We start from the raw sequence: 20,746 nt of genomic DNA, 5'->3' as shown, positions 1-20,746 counted from the left end.
CATCTTGAAATTCACTCATTGTTTTCCTCAGCTGTATTGAGTCTACTGATGAGACCATCAAAGAAATTCTTTGTCTCTATATGGTTGTCTTGTTTGTTTCTAGTATTTTCACTTGACTCTTTTTCACATTTTACACCTCTCTGCTGAAATTCCCTATCTATTCTTTATCATGAATGGTGTTCACCTCTTTCTCCTAGGTTCTTTAACATTTTGGTTATAGTTATTGCAAAGCCCCCATCTGACGGTTTCAGCATCTGGGTCATGGGTCATCTTTGAGTCTGGTTCTGTTGATCACTTTGTCTCCTAACAATAGGTTCTTTTTTTTCCCTTGCCTCTTTGTCTGAGGTCCAAGACAATTCCTCTTCCCCTCCCCCAGGGGAAAGCGTGTTTAATTTTTTCCCATTGACATAATAAATCTCCATCTATTAATACATCCTGTGAGCAGAGGCTTTGCTGCCCTCCCCAGCAGTTGAAAGCTTCCCCTTCCTAGGAAGGCATGGCCTGGGAGAAACAGGTGGGGTTTGGTACCTAACACTTCTTCACAGCATCAACCACTGACCACCTTTGTTGAGCCTGGTCGGCCAGAGAGTTTTGTTCCTCTCTCCCAAGAGGTTAAGTCTTTTGCTTCCTAAGATAGAAGGACCCAGAAAAGGTGCTTTTCCCTTAGTAGCAGCTGATTCTGACCTCAAGTCTGCACCCCCACAAATGATTTTCTTCAAAATTGCTCTGCCCTCAATTTTTCTGATGAGCACCTGCTAGGAGAAAAAAGGGGGAAAACCTTGTGAGTGAATGTGACCTCCCCGTTTAACTTGTGCCCCCAGCTACTTCAGACTGCTCTGCTAACCCGCACTTGACCTTCAGAAGTCTTTACACTTCAGCTTATTCTTCCGACCTGCTTGTGTTGAAAGTGCTGTGTGATCGCACACAGCCTCGTATCCTGTTCTCAATGTGCCTAATTTTCAGTCTCTTCTCTCCAAATTGTAAGCGCACAAGGTTGGTTCTCCCCTTTTCATGTGCTTATATCACCCCCTCCTTTTCCTGACCAACCACTGCCCATTGACACACTACTAAAACACTAATATAAAGTCAAATGATTGAGGTTTTGGGGAAAAAAATCATCTTTCCTCATGATGAGCTAGAAAGACTGCTTTGTTGGTACTATATTTAACATTGAAATGGGGAAGAGGAAAGGAGGAAAAATACCTTTCGTCACTCCCAGAGAGAATGGGCAAAATTTCATAAGAGGGATGTTTGCCGAAATTAGCAGAAATAGAAGAACATAATAACTCTTGACAAGAAAAAAGAAAACAGGGGTGTGAGGATATGATAAAAGGTATAGCTAATCTTACGGCAGTGGATAAACATTTTTGTGTTTCTGTTTGTAAAACCAGAGTTTTTACAAAGCTCCGTTGTTGATTCCTAATATAGAAGATTATATTGATGACATTTAAAAAAATATGTCTTAAGTGCTTAAAAAATAAACACATTTAAGAATCATAACTTCTGTTATAAATGAACCTTATGTCTTAACTTTATGAAATTTTAGTTATAAATATACCTACAAATTCAAAAGAAAATGAGAAATATTTATAATAAATTATGAATGGTAATAATTTATCTTTACAATTATTTGATTTCCGTTTTCCTACTTAGGAAGTTAATTACTTTTATATTCGTGCTACCATTCATTTTCACCTCTATGTATTGTTCAGCAGCCCAGTGTTTGCACCTGTCAACAAAATGACCACATAAAGACCAGCATGTGTATTCCAGAGAAAGTGGAATGTCAGCAGCTGGCAAAACAAAATGACAGTTTAATGTGGACAGAGCCCGAACGCAATATAGCATGCTGTCGCAGAGTTGAAAGTTCAACTCCAACCGGAGAGCAAACACTCTAGTCTACACGTGCTCTTTCTTTTTTTAATGAAAAGAGATGCTATCTTTATCATTGTAATAGTATTGTCTTTTGGAGAGGTTGAATAATTATTTGCTTTATCGAAGATATGCTTTAGCACAGACTTATCTCTAGCTATTACGCAGTTGATCATTAAATGAGAGTCAGGAAAAGGGAGCCTCAAAAATTGAAACTGGTTTTTACCGTCTGTGAATTGAAACACAGAATTTCCATTATAAACTTTCAGTCACTGACGTGACTTTGGGTATAGTGAAATATTAATGTCTTTCTACATGGAAACTTATTTTGTTCTACTGATTTTTTTTTTTTATTTTCCGTGCATTAATTTTTTTTAATTCGAGTTAATTTTTTTCCCTTTAGTATACTGGCAAATGCCCAAGGCCTGGGACTCGGACCCTGGTGACTTCCTTGGCCTACTGTTACCCAAAGGGCAGTGAATTCTGGGCAGAGAGGCAATTCAAGTGAATTGTGCTCCTTGAGAACAAACAGGTGGAAGGATCCCCAAAGGTGCCTGCCTCATGTCACTTTGGTGATCCCCACTTTTTTTTTTAATTATAGAGATGGGGTCTCGCTCTTGCTCAGGCTGGTCTCAGGCTGGTCTTGAACTCCTGACCTCAAGTGATCCTCCCACTTTGGCCTCCCAGAGTGCTAGGGTTACATACAGGCATGAGCCACCGCGCCCAGCCGACCCTCACTTTTTTGAGGCCAAGGAAGGCTAGCGATAACAAAGACTTTTTGTTGCTTTTGTTAAATTGGTGGTGTTGTGCCTTGGCTTTTCTTTTTTTGGCTACTTTCCTGCCACATGGGCCTTGAGAAGAGTGAGTCACTGTGCTTGTGGAGATAGCTTCTCCTAAGAAGTTCAAGGTACTGTGTAGACAACTAAGGGAACAGTTATTTGGGTAGTTCTACGACCACCAAAGGGCTTTCCAGGACTGTGGGTCCTGATGGAGGAGGAGTTAGGGTTTGGAGACCTCAGGTAAAAGCAACAGGTTAGGGTGCAGGTTCGGGATTAAGTCAATGCTGAGGATTCTCCCAGCCAGGGACAAGTGACAACTGCGGGTCAGCCATGCCTGCGCCATGGGCGTCCATCCTGACCTTCTGTCTTCTCGGTCCAGGGATGTCATGAATAGCCTTATCCAAGTCTTTAGCTTCACGTGATATACTGATGACTCTCAAATTATACCTGTAGGATTGACCCTTCTTCCCAATTCCAGGCCCTTGTCCCAGTTGCCCACTGTATGTCTTCATTTGAACAAGCGATAGGTACCTCAAAACTCCAAGCGTGTGAATCTGAATTTGCCAAATTCTTTCTTGTTAAAGAAAAAGCTAGCATTAAAAAAAAATTCTTATTCCTCTTGTTTTTTTCTTGTCTTAGTGAATGGTTTTATTCTCCAATTAGTTGCCCAAATGGGAAATTCCAGGCAGCTCTGTTCTCACTCAGAAAGCCCCCTAAATTTGACCTCTTTCATAATTTCTCTCAAATCTGTCTTCTCTGCTTCAGCCCCGTTCTCTTTTCTGTTGTGTTTCCAGGACTTAGAACAATTCCTGGCACACGGTAGGCATTCAGTAAATAGTGAATGAAAGGAGAAACCAAGAGAACAAAAAAAGCCCTTGGTTCTGCAGGAAAAAGTTAATTCAGGGAACAGACAAGAACTTAAAAGACTTTTTTCAATAAAAGTATTTTGGGAGACATTGAAGAGAAACCTGTTGTCCATTCATTAAGCAAGGACAGACAGCTATGAAAAAGGAACAGTCCAAGTGAAAGAACAATTTCATGGAAATAATAAATAAAATTTCCCCAAGAAAGGCACTAGGCAGGCTGAATGATAAAATTGACACAGCTTAAGACTTAATTAATAATCTGGAAGATAAAGTGAAGAAAATCTCCTAGAACATAATGTGAAATGGCAGGGAGAAATTATGGAAAAAATTAAAATGTGGGGGCTAGATCGAAGAGGTCTAATGTCTTTCTAATAGGATTTTTTAAAAAGCAAAATAGATACAATGGGAGTCAGACTATAATAAAGAAATAAAAGAAAATTTCCATAAATGAAGGGGGAAAAATCCAAATATTCAGATTGAAAAGGCCCACCAAGTGCTAAGCAGGATTTAAAAAGAAAAAGCAGAATATCGTCCATATTTTATCAAATCTCAGATGTCACCAGTTATAAGATGCACCATTATTTTAACACTAGCAGGGAAAACTGCTATCAATTAAATTATGACATCCACACCAATTGTAAGAACATCTCAGCTTCAAAGATGTTAAAATGCTGACTGGGACAGGGAATGTGTGTCTTAGAACTCATGAAACTGTAGGTACGTGCTGGTCAAATTTTAGATCTCTAGGAACTAAAAAGAGAGGGGGGAAATAAAACAGTTTAACTACAATGGAACCAAAAAAAAAAAAAAAAGAGAGAGATTTACTTTAATTTCCTCATTAGCAACTGGTTGCTGCAAGAAAATAAAACAAAGTTTTCAAAAGGGAAAAAAAAAATAGTTTGATCCCTAAGTCTTATACCCAATTGAGTATATAAGCAAAATTAAGATATTTTTGAATATGTAAAAACTCAAAAAGTTTACCATTCATGAAAAATCGAGAAATACTCGAAGCAAACATGAAAGGAGCTGAACATGTAGGATGATACGGACACAAGAAAAAGGAAGCTAAGAATGGCTCAGAAGGGAAGGAAGGTAGAAAAAGTTAAAAATTGACACTTTTTAAATTTTTTTGCTGGTTTTAGCAGCTAAATTTCAGTAACAGGCTTACATTTCTTTCTCTGCGGATCCAGTGACGCTACTTAGTTGTATGGTGATGTGAACATATTGTAAATGCTAACTTTTAGATTTTAGTTTTTATAATCAATGTGGAGATTGATTAATAAAGCATGGAGGACTTAATTATAATTAGAGAACAATGCTATGTACATTGACAATGTAAATGAATCACAATCTTTCTAACAATGGAGCAGTCGAAGGAGTGAAGAATGTTGGGAAAAAAGTAAATAAATTTCCCAGCATGAGTTAATAAATCAGAATATAGAAATTTGCATATATTAATGTCATAATAAAGGCAACTACGATAAGAGCTAAACATGCAAATAAAAAATTAGGATGTGCGGTAGAGAGGCAGTAAAAGGTAAATGCAAATGCTCTAAATTCCTAATCTTTATTGTGGGGGAGCCCCAGTCGATAAAGGCTATGTTTATTTATAATAAAAACCACGAGAAAAACTAGGGGATAAAAAAGAACAAAACTCTGAGCTTCTGGGAAGTGAGAGTCTTAAGTTCATGTATACTTGTATATATTTGAAGTTTAGGCCGGGCGAGGTGGCTCATGCCTGTAATCCGAGCACTCTGGAAAGCCAAGGCGAGTGGATCATTTGAGCTCAGGAGTTCGAGACCAGCCTGAGCAAGAGCGAGACCCCGTCTCTACTAAAAATAGAAAGACATTATATGGACAACTGAAAATCTATATAGAAAAAATTAGCCGGGCATAGTGGTGCATGCCTGTAGTCCCAGCTACTCGGGAGGCTGAGGCAGGAGGATCGCTTAAGCCGAGGAGTCTGAGGTTACTGTGAGCTAGGCTGACCCCACGGCACTCACTCTAGCCTGGGCAACAAAGTGAGACTCTGTCTCAACAAAAAAAAAAAAAAAAAAAAAAAAAGAAGTGAATAGGTAGATATATAGAGACAAATGATAATATGTGTGACATGCCTGGCATATAATAGGTTGGCAATAAATTTTAGCTATTCTGACTGTTATTACAAATTCTGTTATTTTCGTATGTGGCAGCTGGTGGCAGCTGCATTCTCTCTGCCCCTTTGGATACAAGGAAAGTTGGCTTAGGACCACATTCTTGCTCTGTGGTGGCCCAAAGCACACCCCGTGCTTGCACGCGTGCCCACTGGCGGTCACCCTGCTGGCGATCGTTGCTGGATCCGGGCTCCTTCATCCACTGAATTAAGTCAGTTTCCGAGTCTCCTTGTAGCCCACATGCCATGCCAGTTCACACGTTGTTTAATCAGACACTGAATTCAGTGTGATTCTGCAATTTCTATTCAAACCTCCCACCCAGATTTTGCACGTGTGAGTTGGAGGAGGCTGAGGAAGGTAAGTGATGGGGAGAATTCACATCACCAAGATGCCATTTCAGATCGACCGTGGGACATCACCCCTGGGTGGGGGGTACCTCCAGCCTGGAGGTTTTTCCCCCTGGAGATTCTCTGTCTTCACCCCAGCCCTCACTTCTGGTTGCCCGGGGTAGTCCTAGGTTCCTTTTACTTCATTCCATAGACTTACTCAGCTGTCTCAACCCCCTGCTACCTGGCTTCAGACCCTCCTGGGTGAAGCCAACTCCACCAATATGGGCAACAGATCAAAGGACCTTTAGGGTCCTTTGACCCACTCAGAAAACACAGTGGTGTGATAACTGGCAACTTTTTCTGTCTGTTGTACAGAAATGTAGGGATTGCTAACCAAGGAGATTGTAATATCCAATATATCTTCTCACTGCTAAATAATCTGCTCTCTCCTGCATCAGAGAGGTATGGTAGTGAAAATTCATCACAGTCATCATTTACAATAAAGTTTTTTAAAGCTTGTGGCTACATTGGATAGTAACTGTCCACTTCGTTTAGAAAAATGTAATGGTAAAATTTGACCAACAACTACAGGGTCATGCATTTTTAGAAACAGTAGTAGGAAAATTATTTTTAATGAGCTAGCATTGTCCGATTGCAAATGCTATGTGTAAACACTGAGTTTTCTAAATGACATAAGGCTGTGAAGAACTCCCAGGACCTATGGCTGCCATATTGTAAGTCCCAGTTGCCTTTTTTCTAAGCTGCAGAAAAGCCACATCTTTATGCATTAATTTGAAATGTTGTATTTAACATATCTGGCATATTTTCTTGTCAGGTAGGACGTTCAACAACTGTTTTGCCACGTGAAGGAAGGAAGGTGAAACTGTTAGTGAATGAGGTATAATAATGACTAATATGACCATTATTATTAACCTAGTTATTGTTTATATTGATGCTGGCTATTCTTAGAAAGTAGCAATGACTTTGGAGCTGAAATCAGTCTTACGATGAGACAGAGGACCTGATGGCCTCTTCAGTATGATTCTGTGGCACATCGCTGCCACACCCAAAGAAATCGCTCTCATTCATGGCATGTCTACAAATCCACTATTAGAGGTTCATTCCTTTTGCTGAAACTTTGTCCTCTCGCAAAATATAAACAATCCTGAAAAACGACGTAAAGCTCTGCTGGGTTTGAGTTGGTCAGGTCCTTGCCTAAGAACTGTTTAGACAGAAAGAACTAGAGTAACTGGGGGCAGCTGCTGCCCATGATGACAAGATGGAGAAGCCACAGGAAGGGAGGGAAAATAAGAGTTAGAAAAAGGGATAGCTGGTGGGGGGAGGGGTGATGAAGATAAATTGCGGTTGCTTCCTAACATGGCTTAGAGCTGGCTGCCCCTAAATCAGTCGTTTACAGGAAATGGAGGCAGAGGATCTTAAACTCTTCCTATTTATGGAAATCCACAAGTAAATGTACCTCATCGTTCTCTCAAATTATTTTTGGTAGTAGTTAGAATGTGCATACTACTTCATAGAAATAGCCTTTTCAGATTTATGGAGAAACAGGGTATTTGTTCGTGTAATTAACTCTGTCATATATTTTCTGTTGAAAGCTTGAAGGAAAAAGTTCTTCGACGGTGCAAATAGAAGCACTACAGGCCACTATTGAGATTGAGAGGAGGAAGCTAGAAAGGTACAGTTAACAGGGAGTCCCAGTTGTTCATCTGTAGCTAACACAGGGTTTAACCATCTGTCAATTTCTTACAGGTTTAGGAGGGAAGCAGAACGGATCAACAGAAACTGGGAGAAGAGATTCCTTATTCTCAGGAACAGGTATGGTATGGTGACGTATACCAATTCTATTTATAAAAATGTGAGCAATCATCCTTTAAGGAAGTGAGGAGCCTTGAATTTTTACATATGAATGTTAAATGCCCTCATATACTCTTAAAAAGAAACGTAAAATAATTGGCCTCAAATAGAAGAATAACCAAAGTCTCTGAAAAGAAAACTCATTCAAGATTGTTTCATTCCCTATCTCAGCGTTTTGGCTTTAAAAGAGCAACAGGACAGACTCTCTTGATACCTGGTTTAATTAGACCTAACTAGTCATCTTCCTCCATTGGGCTGTTGAAATCTTTCCTCGTTCATTTGCGCATGATGATATATAACTGGTTTGTACTTTCTTCTTAAAATTCCTTTAGATACTAGAGCCCCTACCCTTTTCTTTTCCAGACAGAACAGCACCCACCAAGCTCCGTGATCACTCAGATCTAATTTTCACTCCCATAATTATTTAGTTTCCCTTCCCTGTGTCATCTTTGCCTTTGTTTTAAAATGGGGAAAGTGAAACTGTATAATTCTGAAAAGGCTGAAAGCAATGTCAAGTAGAGAAAATGCCTAGTTTTTTCCCTTGCCCTATTCTCTTCTTTTCTGGGATTCTAATTATATGTATGCGTTTCCATCTGACTATCGCCACATGTCTCTTAGGTTCTTGTCTGGTTTTTTCCCTTCCTTTATTCTCTCTGTGCTTAACAATGTATATTTTTTATTGAGATTAATAATCCTGTGTTCTGCTGTATCTATTCTGCTATATAGACTATCCCTATTGAGTTCTTTTATGTGGTGTTTTTAGGTCTAAGGTTATATTTTTCTATGAAATCAGTCAACTCATGGAATATTTCAAAATTCTTGTCATAAATTTGTTCTTAAATCTGTGTACTAGTTTACTATTACTATTATAACAAATTGCCACAAATTTAGAGGTTTAAAACAGCACGAATTTATTATCATGCAGTCTTACAGGGTCAAATTCAAGGTGTTGGTAGGGCTGGTTTCTTCTGGAGGTTCCAGGGGATCATGTTTTTTGCCCCTTCAAACTTCTAAGGGTTGCTGATATCACTCCAACCTTTGCTGCCCTTATCACATTGCTTTCTGATTTACCTACTCTGATCCTCCCACTTGCTCTTCAAAAGGACCCTTGTGATTATATTGGGCCCACTAGATAATCCAGAATAATTACTCCATCTCAAGATCCTTACCTTAACACATCTTCAAAGTTTCTTTTACTCTAATATGTTAGGTAGCATATTCCCAAGTTCCAGGGACTAGGGAGTGGATTTCTTGGTGGGAGGCAACATTCAATCTACCAGAGTCTACCCTCTGGCCCGAAAAGATTAATGTCTATACTGCAAGCAAAATGCATTCATCACCTATCAACATTCCTCAAAGTCTCAACCTATTACAGCATCAACTCAAGTTCAAAATCTTATGTAAGTATCGTCAGCTCAAAAGTCCTAGTTCTCATCATCTAAATTAGGTATGGGTGAGGCTTTGGTTCTAATTCATCCTGGGGCAAAATTTCTCTCCATATTTGGACTTGTGAAACTATAAAACTGATTATTTGCTCCCAGATACAGTGGTGGGACAGGCATTGCATTGACGTAAATGTTGATGACAGTCACAGACATTCTTGTTCAAAAGGAGAGAAAATGAGAAGGAAAAATTGAGTCACTAATCCAAACAGTTCTGAAATTCAGCATAACCCCATTAGATTTCAAGACGTGGAGATAATTCTCTGTGACTCAAGGCTCCATCCTCTGGGCCCAAAACACTACTGCTGAATTATTACTCCCTTTTTCAGGAAAGTTAGCACATGTTTGCAACTAAGTAGTTTAAGCAGCCTATTTATTGCCTGTAGAATTTTAGGAGTCCAATAGCCCTCTTTAGTCCTTTTCAGTTCACACTGGCAGTGTTGCTGCTGATTTGACATTCTTAAAAACCCCGTGGGTCTCCCATGTTTGTCATGGAAAGACACTGCGTTAGACAGGAGGCTCCTTCTCGGGTCTCTCCTAGACAATTCCATCTCTACTTTGGACTCCTACTGAGATGGCTGAGAGCATCCATGAGTCACACATCTAATCTCTTCAAAGACCCTTTTGTACGACTGAATGCTGTGATTTTGTTGTTGTTGTTCCTTCCTAGGCAGTAGCAAAAGGTCGTCCAGCCATATCCTTGGCTTTCTCTCCAGAATATGCTTTTCTGACAGCAAATCTCCTAATTTTAGCATCATTTGCAATCTGGATGGGCTGAGAATTTCCCAAATAGTTAATACATGTGTGATGCTTCAATACATTGTAGTCTTTATTATTTTTGATGCTTAATTTCTCCAATCTTAAGTCAAGGATCCCTTACAAGTTGCCTACTATGTTCTTTTGCCATAATCTTTGATGACTTCCTTGATTTCTAATAGAATAAAATGTCCCAGGCTCATCTTGTACATTTTTGTCAAGAAACAGCCATTTCTGAAAGATGCCCTGGCTTGTTTTAGTAAGAAATGCTTTTTAAGACCACAGTTTGGGCACCAGGTGGGATCATTGCCATTACTTCTGTGCCTTTTCAGAGCTGGAAAATACGCAGTTTTTTACATGAAAGGATAAATTCATAGTAGTACTTTAAATTTTTTACTTGGTAATATTTTAAAATTTAAGGTGGTTTCTAACCACTTTAATGTAATACTTACTGCTTTATCCTGTGATTTATATACATTTAAATTTTCCCATTTCTTTGTTTTCAGCTTTCATGTCCTTAAGGATGAGATGTTTACTAGGCACACACTGTATCGTCAGTTTGCAGTGCTTGCTGATACATCCTTCAATTATGTTGTAAGTGTATATAATGTTTGGATGTTATTTGTCTCTTTGAATCTATCTTTTGTCTTTCTGTTCTCATTTCACATTTATTGAGGTTGTGTCAATACAGAGTCTGGAGACAGTACATGACAGTCACTCTGCTAAATGCTGAAGTTGTAAGACAAGGTTCCTGAACCCAAAGCGCTCAGTCCGGTGTGAGATATATACGTGTAAACAAATTATTGCAATCCAATATGGCTGAGTTATAGTAGAGGCAAGGACAAATTTCAGAGGCAGGGTGACCCATTCTGGCTAGAGAATATCTGTCAGTCTGTCCATTTGTGGTCATGGATGGAATGTTGGGAAATATCAAAGCTCAGAGTCTAAGTATCCAGTCACTGCCAAAGGACAAAAGGAGATAGGAGAACCTACTCCTAGTACTAAGCCATTCATTTTCCTATTAGAGGTCACCGATAGATAAGACTCAATTGTATAGTAGCCTATTATTTATTTGACTTATTATTTTCCTTTGGGATTTCTAACTATTAAGGTAAATGATGCCCAACATAGAAATATATCCAGTAAATTTCAACTCAGTCTTAGAGCTGAGTGTTCTTGCTTTGTTTCATCAGCTTCTGGCTACCTTGAAGAAGATAAGAAATGAAAGTCTTACTTGGATTTAAATCCTACTCCTGCATTTTATTCACTGTATTCATTCCATACAACCTCCATAACTCCCTTGCATTTCATCTCAGCCTATTCATCTCCAGAATCTTCTGCCTACCTTTCCGAGAGGCCGTATATTCTTGTACTCTACTGTCCTGGCCAAAAAGCTTCACGAGGTTTTCATCCAGATCTCATAACATATCATTTTTAGAAGTATGTGCTTCCTCTGATTTCAATCTTTAAACGTATTCTGTAGTTTTTTCCCAGCCCCTGTTTTATTTTACCCCTTTCTCATCCTTGACAGGGTGAGATATATTGAAATCCAGTGCTATCAACTGTGTTCTCTTGTGTGTTGCTCAAATCTCCCTTTCACATTTACAACTGGGAGGCAGGTTGATGTGCACAGCACTGATTCCTGACCCCGGTTTTAGCAGCATTTTACTTTTTTCAGTGCTGTCGTAAGAGGTTGCATCTTCTTTTACACCCACTGCTCGAAGGTATGAAACAATGGATTACATTAGAACTTAAATTCCCAACAATCATACATTGAACACTGCTTTCTTTCACCATTGTCATAAAACGCATGCAGGGTAGTGAGGGAAGGAGCCATGTGGATATCTAGGAGAAGAATTCTAGGCAGAGAAAAGATGACTGGAAGCCTGTAAGGTAGAGGTGCCCCCAGCGTGTTTGAGAAACGAGATGTTCAGTGTGGCTGGAGCACTGTGAGTAAGGAGAGAAAATAGTCATAAATGCGGTCAGAAGGATCACAGGACTTGGATTTTTTTTTTTTTTCTCCGAGTCAAATTGGGAGCCTTTCAGAGTTTGTGAGCAGAGGAGGAAGATAACCTCACTTAACATTTTAAAGGAACAACATTGGCATGTATGGTGGGGGCGAAGAAACAGGTGAGGAGGCTATTGAAGTGATGCAGGTGAGAGGCGATGGTGGCTTGGACCACCCTGGGAGAATAGATGGGCAAAGTGGGGCAGACACCTGTCAGGCTGCTGTGCAGTGCTCAGCAGCAGTGGCTTTTAGGTGCACATGGCAAGATGGATGAATCTGAAAAACATAGCACTTAGTGAAAGACGTAGGGGACACACAAGATACGTTGCTTTTTACTTGGAATCTAAGATGTGCTCAACACTGGCTCAAGATTCCATAAGTCACTAAAAGAGAAAAAGTGCTGCCAATTATATTGGACACAACATCTATTGTATGATGTGTCCGCATTTTAGGCACATTAGAGTATCAGAAGGCGGGGTCTTAGAATCGACGGGGCAGGAAATTACATAATACCATTAGCATAAATTAAAACACACGCACAAAATCTCACATTTTTGCAAGACCATATTCAAACAAAAATTACCTACAAAATATTTAAATAGTTTCTTTGGGGAGGAACAAAAAGGAAGTGGAGCAGGCTGTGGAGGTCAAAAAATACATGCAAACACACGTATGTGCATGCATGCATATACAGTATACATACAGACAGACAAAAAAGAGAGAAGCCCCCAGAATTGGGAAAAATTCACATAAATCCCAATGTATAACCATAGCCCTCAGGCCTCTTTTTGATGAGCATGCTTAGTGGACTTTTGTTCCCTTTCACCTGCATAGTTTTTTGTTTTGTTTTGTTTTTGAGACAGAGTCTCGCTCTGTTGCCGGGGCTATTGCCGGGGCTAGAGTGCCGTGGCATCAGCCTAGCTCACAGCAACCTCCAACTCCTGGCCTCAAGGGATCCTCCTGTCTCAGCCTCCCGAGTAGCTGGGACTACAGGCATGCGCCACTATGCCTGGCTAATTTTTTCTATATATTTTTAATTGTCCAGCTAATTTCTTTCTATTTTTAGTAGAGACGGGGGGTCTCGCTCTTGCTCAGGCTGGTCTCGAACTCCTGACCTCGAGCAATCTTCCCGCCTCGGCCTCCCAGAGTGCTAGGATTACAGGCGTGAGCCACCGCGCCCGGCCACCTGCATAGTTTTAATGTCACAATTTATTTTGCAATATATGATGTTGGTGACAATTCTGTCTGCATGCTGCTGCTTCTAAACTCCTAGAAGAGATACTTTTGTTTTTTTCACCATTCTTGGGGATCAGGACACCACTGCTTAGCTTCTGGTAGCCGGGAGGTGCTGAGGAGGACCTTGTGGTTCCTGGCCAGTTACAAGTATTAAATCTCAAATTATCAGAACAATCAAAAGGAAGTACAGTCAGAACAGACACTAAGGAAAACATTTTTCTTGAATTTTCTCTTCAAGTGGCCTGAATGAGGAAGGGACCCTGTCCCATTGCCGTAAAGGGAAGGGTTTCCCAGCCACGTGTGAGCAAGTACATTCTGAGCGCAGTTTTCATATCTTGGTCAACTGAGGGTGGAAGAACATGTACATCCATTTGATGTGACAATTATTTCCCCTTGATAACACAGTACCTACCTTTTGTGTCTTTCAGAAAGTAAAACCCTTAATCGTGCAGTCTAAAGTGAACTTGACCAGTACTGCATCTTCTTCAAGTGATTACCATGTATCTTTGGTAGGCAGCTGATTTTTTCTCTATTAAACATTTTATCAGTGGATATTATTCAACGTCAGTAATGAAACTTTTTGGTTCACCTACAGATAGACCCCAGGTACCTAGACATGGGCAGTGACCAGGTATCCTTTCAAATTGCAGCAAGAGGTAAGAGTCTTCATTGTTGGAAAAGGTTCACACGCAGACTGGGTACTGAAGTCTAGATTAACTCTGCTTTTCTCTTTTACCCTGAGGTGATTTGGTATTCTGGGTGAATGTTTGACTTTTTTTCAGCCAATTTATAAAACTAATGCACAGATAAGCTGAATAAAAGTATACTAAGGTGTATTTCTGAATACCTATGCTACTAATTAAAAATCAATTTAGTCATATTAATACTTCAAAACCAGGAACTATCTCAGTTGGAATCCCATTTGTTTTTTATTAAACTAGCAACAAACCCGAAGCTCCTGTTAAATTTCTTTCCCCCCCCCAATTTAATAATTAAAATACAACTATTTCTAACAAACTTTATCTCCCACAGTCCTTAAAGGGCTTCAAATTTGTCTCTTTTGAAACTGGAAGTGCCCTTTGTTCATAAGTTTTCTTAAGTCTTTAGAGAACAACCATTTTTCCTTTTCTCTAAATTTGGAGGCCAAAATAGGAAACCTACTTATTGCTTCTTTCCTTATTTGTCTCTATTGCCAGCAGTCCGGCCGAAGGTCTTCAAGGGCAGGGGGATTAGGTGAAATTAAAGAAATTCATCATCTAAAGCTTATTAGTCGGCAGTAATAAGTTAGAGTAACAAAATTTGACATTATTAGTTTGAATTATAATTGTTGATGATAACCAAAGGTGTCAGTAATTTCTGGGTTTTTTGGTTTTTTTTTTTTCATGTCTGGGAATGTTGAAAAGAAGACTTTTATAATGAATCGTTATGCAAGGGAAAAGAGTGTGATATGAGTTTAAATCCTGGGCTCCTGATTGCAAAATCCTCTACTTTCTAAAAACTTCAACAAGGAGGAACCTCTCTTCTTCTCCTGGGCCTCTATGCAATGGAAAAGCTTTTTCCATGGTGCTTCTATGTATGGGGAATATCTGTTTGACAGGTGCCTGCCCTGGGTACAAAGGATTCTTTCAGCAATCACAGTGCTGGCTGCCTCCCCAGGCTGGACTCTGTAGGCAGCATCTGTTAGCTTAGGAAGCAGCAACCTTTAAAGGTATTTTATATAATTAATTAGATCTGTTGAGTCGTTGGAAGTTCAAACTCATACAGTAAGTTATTTCTAAAATGTCTTAATGTACTCATGATTTATAGTAAATATGTAGATTGATGTGTTTGGAATCTGTGGTTGGCCTGAAATTTTAGTTAGGAAGTTGAATTAACCATAGAATTCCATTCCCCAGAAATTTCAGTTGAGGATTTTGCATTGAAAATTGACTTTCCCTGGCCAAGCAAACCACTTTTCAAAGGATCATTTGAAGGAACACAAGTTAACTTTGATGGCCATTTGGCATATAAGGCAGCCCCTGCTGAAACAAACACTGTCACTCCCTTTCCTCAGCCCTGGAAATGCAAAATGTAGAGTTATTTCCACCCTTTCTACCGAAAATCCTCCTAGAATTCATTAGCTCACTTTTTGGTTTTACTAATACAATTGAATATAAATGCTTTTTTATGCTCCATAATTTTGCATTGTGCCCTAAAGCTCATCATTCTGAATATTAATCTGCCCTGGAGAGGTCGTCTAGGTGAAAATGTTCACACCAAATGCCTCTGGGCATAACCCTGGAGTTTCTTCCTATTAAATCTCTGATACAACTTTGACATGTCACGTTCTTCCTTCTGAGTGTTGGAAAATAACCCAGTTAACAAAATGTTCTGGTTAAATGGTTCCAGTGAATCCAAAATTTACTAGAAATAAGTTTTTATTGAATAAAAATGAATGTCAGGAGGAAAGCGGAATTATTTACTAATTTGGGAAGTCAATGAATCTTCTCGTTAGAAAGCACAGTCTTTAGTGGAAATACCTCATGAATGGTATTCACACGAGATGTTCAAAGCGTCCAACTGTCTTCACCAAACAAGTCACCCAAGCTCCCAAGGTACTTTGGAAGGTTGAGTACCTGCTTCGGGACCCTAGACAATAGTTTAGTACAGTATTAGTGTTTTCAAGCACTAAGTCACAAATACCTATTACAGAGGTGTTAGCTACATATAAAATGGGGAGGGTTAACTGTAACCTATCTGGTGACAGACCCCAAGCTGAACTCTTTTAAAGTCACTGTTGTATGAATTCCATTTAAAATATGTAAATAGAATATTAATATTTTAATATCCTATTGAATATTAATATTATCCTTGTTACAGCATCCTTCAGTGTTGCATAAAGATCAAAGTTCTTAGGTTGTACTTTCACACCACAAAATACTTTATAAAATTATGTATACCTAACATTTAGTGGATATAGGAAATATTCTAAATGCCTTTCTAGTTTTGACTTGAATCCTCACTACAATCCTAGGAGGTGGGCACTTTTGCTTTCCCCCCAGCCCCGTGTTATAGCTGGGACAATTGAGAGAGAGTTTTAGGAAACTGCCAGGTTTGCACTGCAGATAAGCGGAAGAGCTGGATTGAAACCCAGACGGTGTGGCCTGAGGACCAGTGCTGGTCCCCATTCGCTTGTATCAACTGGCCCCAAGACTCATGCATGGCAGCATGGGAAATGTCCCGTTTTCAACCACACGCAATGGGAAAATCCGTGGTGTAACAGAGAGAGCAAGGACTTTGGAAGCTGGTGGACTGTTCTGGTCTCAGTTCACTACTCACTCACTGGGTGATTTCATCCCAGCTCCACCTGCTGTGTGAAGTGGAGATGGAAACCTCACCTGGTAGGTTTGTTATGGAGATTAAATGAGATAATCTATGTTGACGTGCCTTAGCTAATCCCTCTCTCTGCTTGTCCTCCTGAGCTGTTCATAATAAAATCCCAAACTAAAGTCTAGCAAAACTACATTTTAAGCCACCACAAAAAGGCAATGATGCCCTAAGGAGTAGGCTAGGGAATTAAAACAGCTAGCCTCTCCTTTGCTTCTCGAATAACTAATTTTCTACCAGCCATAAATAAAAATAAAATCCAGCATTAGTATCAAAACATATAGTACCTATTTTGAAAAGAGTGAAATAAAATATAAAATATAATTTATCAAAGAATGTTATATCAGGTGATATGTCCTTCCCTAAGCAGGTCAGAAATGATTTTTTTTTTTCAGTGTTGCAAGTTCTAAAAATTCTAAACAGAACAACAGAGAGTCATTCGTGCAATAGAGGAAGTTTAAGAGATGAATAAATCCTTGTTAATTTAAGGGAATAAAAAATGAGGTACAATACTATCTACAAAATTTCAAAGTAGTTTTTTATGCAGTAGTAATTATCCCAAGAGAGCACAGGTAACATTATTAATTTGTTTGCTATTTACCTCTGATAAAATTGAGGATCTGAGCCGCCCATTGTGTGCTGTGCACGGCCACAGATTTTATGTACTCAAGAGGACCTTTCTCACAGTCCAGTAATTAGGCGCTATTGACATTGTAATCTTTGGAAATGTTCTTAATGAGCCCAAAAGACACGAATCTCATAGATAAAACCTCAAAGTAACAGTGACTCTTTAAGTAGCTTGTCAGGAAGAGAAAGCTCAAACATCAGTATCTGAAACACAAGAGAAACCCAAATTTAAACCTAGATTACATTGTGTTGTTAATTCACTGAGACTTCTAGGGAAGAAACCTCCAAGAGGTGATTTGAAAGGCTTTCAAAAAATAGTAGAACAATCCCAATATATTTGATATGATTTAAGAACCTTGCTTTTCACCCTTTGAAACTTTGGACCTGAAAAGTATTTTTTTAAGAAGAATATTTTCCCCCAATTTGTAAAAATAAATATTAATTGAAAGTGGAGTTCAGTTACCTCTGCTGTTTTAAATACAAAAATAATTTTTAAAATCACACAAGGAATTGGAACTTGGATAAGAAATAAAAAGAAATTTTAGGCATCAGTGTTAGCATTGTTTTATATATTATTTCTAGACTATCAACTGTAATTAATATAATTTGATAAAGCTTTCAAATTCATATTCAGATGCATATTTTATAATATTACTACATATAAAAACAGTATGTAACATCATTGAGCATGTAATCGATATCCATAAAATGTTAAAAGGAATTATCGATGAATTATAAGTACCAGGACTAATCTGATTTACTAAATATAATGTATTAAGGGGTCTGTAAATCTTAATGATGTCGCTGCCTTTTTAATGTTTTCTACTACTTCCCTTATTGTCACAAATTACCTATTATTCAAATGTTACATTTCAAGGTCATCCTTGTCCTTGAGACTTGAGCTGATTCTCAACTACCTTTCCTTAGGAATTTTCTTTGCTTTTTATGCATTTATCCTAGAGATACTTTCTATTTGAAGCATAGAATTTAGGATAGTAGATGATGAATTAAAGCCTGAAAGATCAGCAGCCTGTCTCTTAATTTATCCTTCCAAATACAGTGAATTCTCAACTGCATAGAAAAGGGTCAGGATGACCAACTGTATCAGTGAAGTAATGACAAAAATAAGAGGTTCTCTGTCCAACTGAAGTGATGTCCACAGGTCAGATAGGGGATTGAAACGTGAAAAATGAAAAGGAACGGTAATTCAATTCATGGTTTGAAAATACAGTGTTAATCTTTGAAACAGACAGGCAGGTAATTACTTTGAATTTGCAAGCTCATAAAAATTTACTAGAAAAAGGTCAAGACTAATACATCTTTAAAATGTGCTTTATTAATTTGATGGACTATCTTGTATTATTAATTCAATCTAGTGATGTTTTAAATATACACAAAGTTTTATTTAATAAATAAGCACATTCCTCGTCACGTCCACACCTGGTGCTTAGAGCCCTCCAAATCACGAGGTACAGGACAAGAATGCTTTCTGGCGTGCGCTGTTAGTTCAGTTCTTGGGCCATCAGTTGAATTCCAGAAGCTTCTCTGAGTCCTGTGACCGATGATTTGATCCCAAACCTCAGCTGCCTGGTTGCAGACTGCTACCATGGTTACTTAAGAGGTGTTATATAATAATAAGTCTTTATGGTAGTAACCAAATATTGAGAAAGGGTTTCATTAGTGCAGAGACAAGTGGGTATTAATTTTTTAACTTAAGAATGGTTCTGTTATAGAGACGGCAAAACGTTACAGGGTATTGTATATGGATTCATGCACATCTGTGGACTTATCAAGGATACCCTTAACTGGATTATACATTGATTTAGAACTTCTTGTATATTTTTAAATAATGTTTTATAATATCTTCATAAAGGTTTTGCACATCTTTTAGATTTATTTCTAAATAACTTGTAGATATAAGTAACATATTTTTGGTTGCTATTGGGAAAGGAATCTTTTTTTCTGTGACATTCTACATGTCTATTACTGTTGACTATGTTTGTGCTTTGATCTTGTGTCCAACAAACTTGCTGAACTCTATTCGTTCAATAGCTTTGTCTGAAAAGTCTCATAATTTTATTTAGACAATCACATTATCTATAAAAAGACTTGTCTCTTCTATATACTTGTTTTTTCCTTCTTTATTGCATTGGCTAGGATTTCCAGCATTGTAATAGAGCAGTCAGTGGCACCCTTGTCTTGTTTCTCTAACAGGATAGGTTCTAACGTGTATGATGGCTATTGAAGGTTTGTCATAGCTACTCTTTTCTCAGGTCAATAAAGTTATCTTCTGTATGCAGTGCTAAGTGTTCTTATAACAAATTGAGGGCTAATTTTTATCTGTTTTTTCCCCCTTTACCTACTAAGCTGTAAATTGTCATTTTTCTCCTTTAATTCATTAATTTTGAAACATATTAGTACATTTTCTCATGTTGAATTATACTTATATTTCCTAATTTTTTGTGTACATGGATAATTTTAATTTTCCAGTCAATTTAGGATTTTTCTTCTGAGTTTGGTCTCTAATTTTTTCCCCTAAACTACCCTAACTATACCCTAAAGGTATAACCTTTAACCCTAAACTAGATTAGCTTAGAAAGAATTCGATTCTTCTACCTCTTCTTTTAGACTGTTAAAGTTGGTATAAAATAGGTTTTTTTTTTTTTTTTTTTTTTGAGACAGAGCCTCGCTCTGTTGCCCGGGCTAGAGTGAGTGCCGTGGCGTCAGTCTAGCTCACAGCAACCTCAAACTCCTGGGCTTAAGCGATCCTACTGCCTCAGCCTCCCGAGTAGCTGGGACTACAGGCATGCGCCACCATGCCCGGCTAATTTTTTTTGTATATATATATTTTAGTTGTCCATATAATTTCTTTCTATTTTTAGTAGAGACGGGGTCTCGCTCTTGCTCAGGCTGGTCTCGAACTCCTGATCTCGAGCGATCCACCCGCCTCGGCCTCCCAGAGTGCTAGGATTACAGGCGTGAGCCACCGCGCCCGGCCTAAAATAGGTATTATCTGTTCTCCGATGGTGTGAAAAATTTGTCTGTCAAACTGGGCCTAGTGTCCTTTGTGAAGTTGGGGGAGATTTTTGAATACCAATTTAATTTCCTTAATAGCTGTTAGTTTTCTATTTTTTATTGAGTCAATTGCAATATTTTTTTCCACATAATTAATCCATTTTATCTAGGTTTTCAAATACATTGAAATAGACTTGTTCATTGTTTTTTTCCTATGAATCTTACCATCTCTGTAATTATGTTCCTTTTTTCTGTCCCTAATTTTTTTTGTTTTGTTTTGCTTTTCTGATGTTTTGTTTTGTTTTGTTTGAGACAGTGTCTCTCCTTCTGTCACCTGAGCTAGAGAGCAGTGGCTGTCATCATAGTTTACTGTAGCCTCAAACTCCTGAGCTCAAGCGATCCTCACACCTCAGCCTCCCAATTAG

At 38.5% G+C, this 20,746-nt stretch overlaps 1 protein-coding gene across 1 annotated transcript in view; it reads left to right on the top strand.

The window, feature by feature from the left end:
- The window catches only part of C25H10orf67 (chromosome 25 C10orf67 homolog), an 87,954-nt gene that overhangs the window by 50,867 nt on the left and 16,341 nt on the right, over positions 1-20,746 (top strand). Inside the window, exons 12-16 of the mRNA XM_069458848.1 lie at positions 7,613-7,692; positions 7,767-7,832; positions 10,576-10,663; positions 13,742-13,822; positions 13,909-13,969. Coding sequence (XP_069314949.1) covers positions 7,613-7,692; positions 7,767-7,832; positions 10,576-10,663; positions 13,742-13,822; positions 13,909-13,969 — 376 coding nt within the window. The remainder of the gene's footprint in view (positions 1-7,612; positions 7,693-7,766; positions 7,833-10,575; positions 10,664-13,741; positions 13,823-13,908; positions 13,970-20,746) is intronic.

The sequence above is a fragment of the Eulemur rufifrons genome, chromosome 25, assembly GCF_041146395.1.
Source record: "Eulemur rufifrons isolate Redbay chromosome 25, OSU_ERuf_1, whole genome shotgun sequence".
NCBI classification, from domain to species: Eukaryota; Metazoa; Chordata; class Mammalia; order Primates; family Lemuridae; genus Eulemur; species Eulemur rufifrons.
This window is presented reverse-complemented; position numbering and strand designations above follow the sequence as displayed.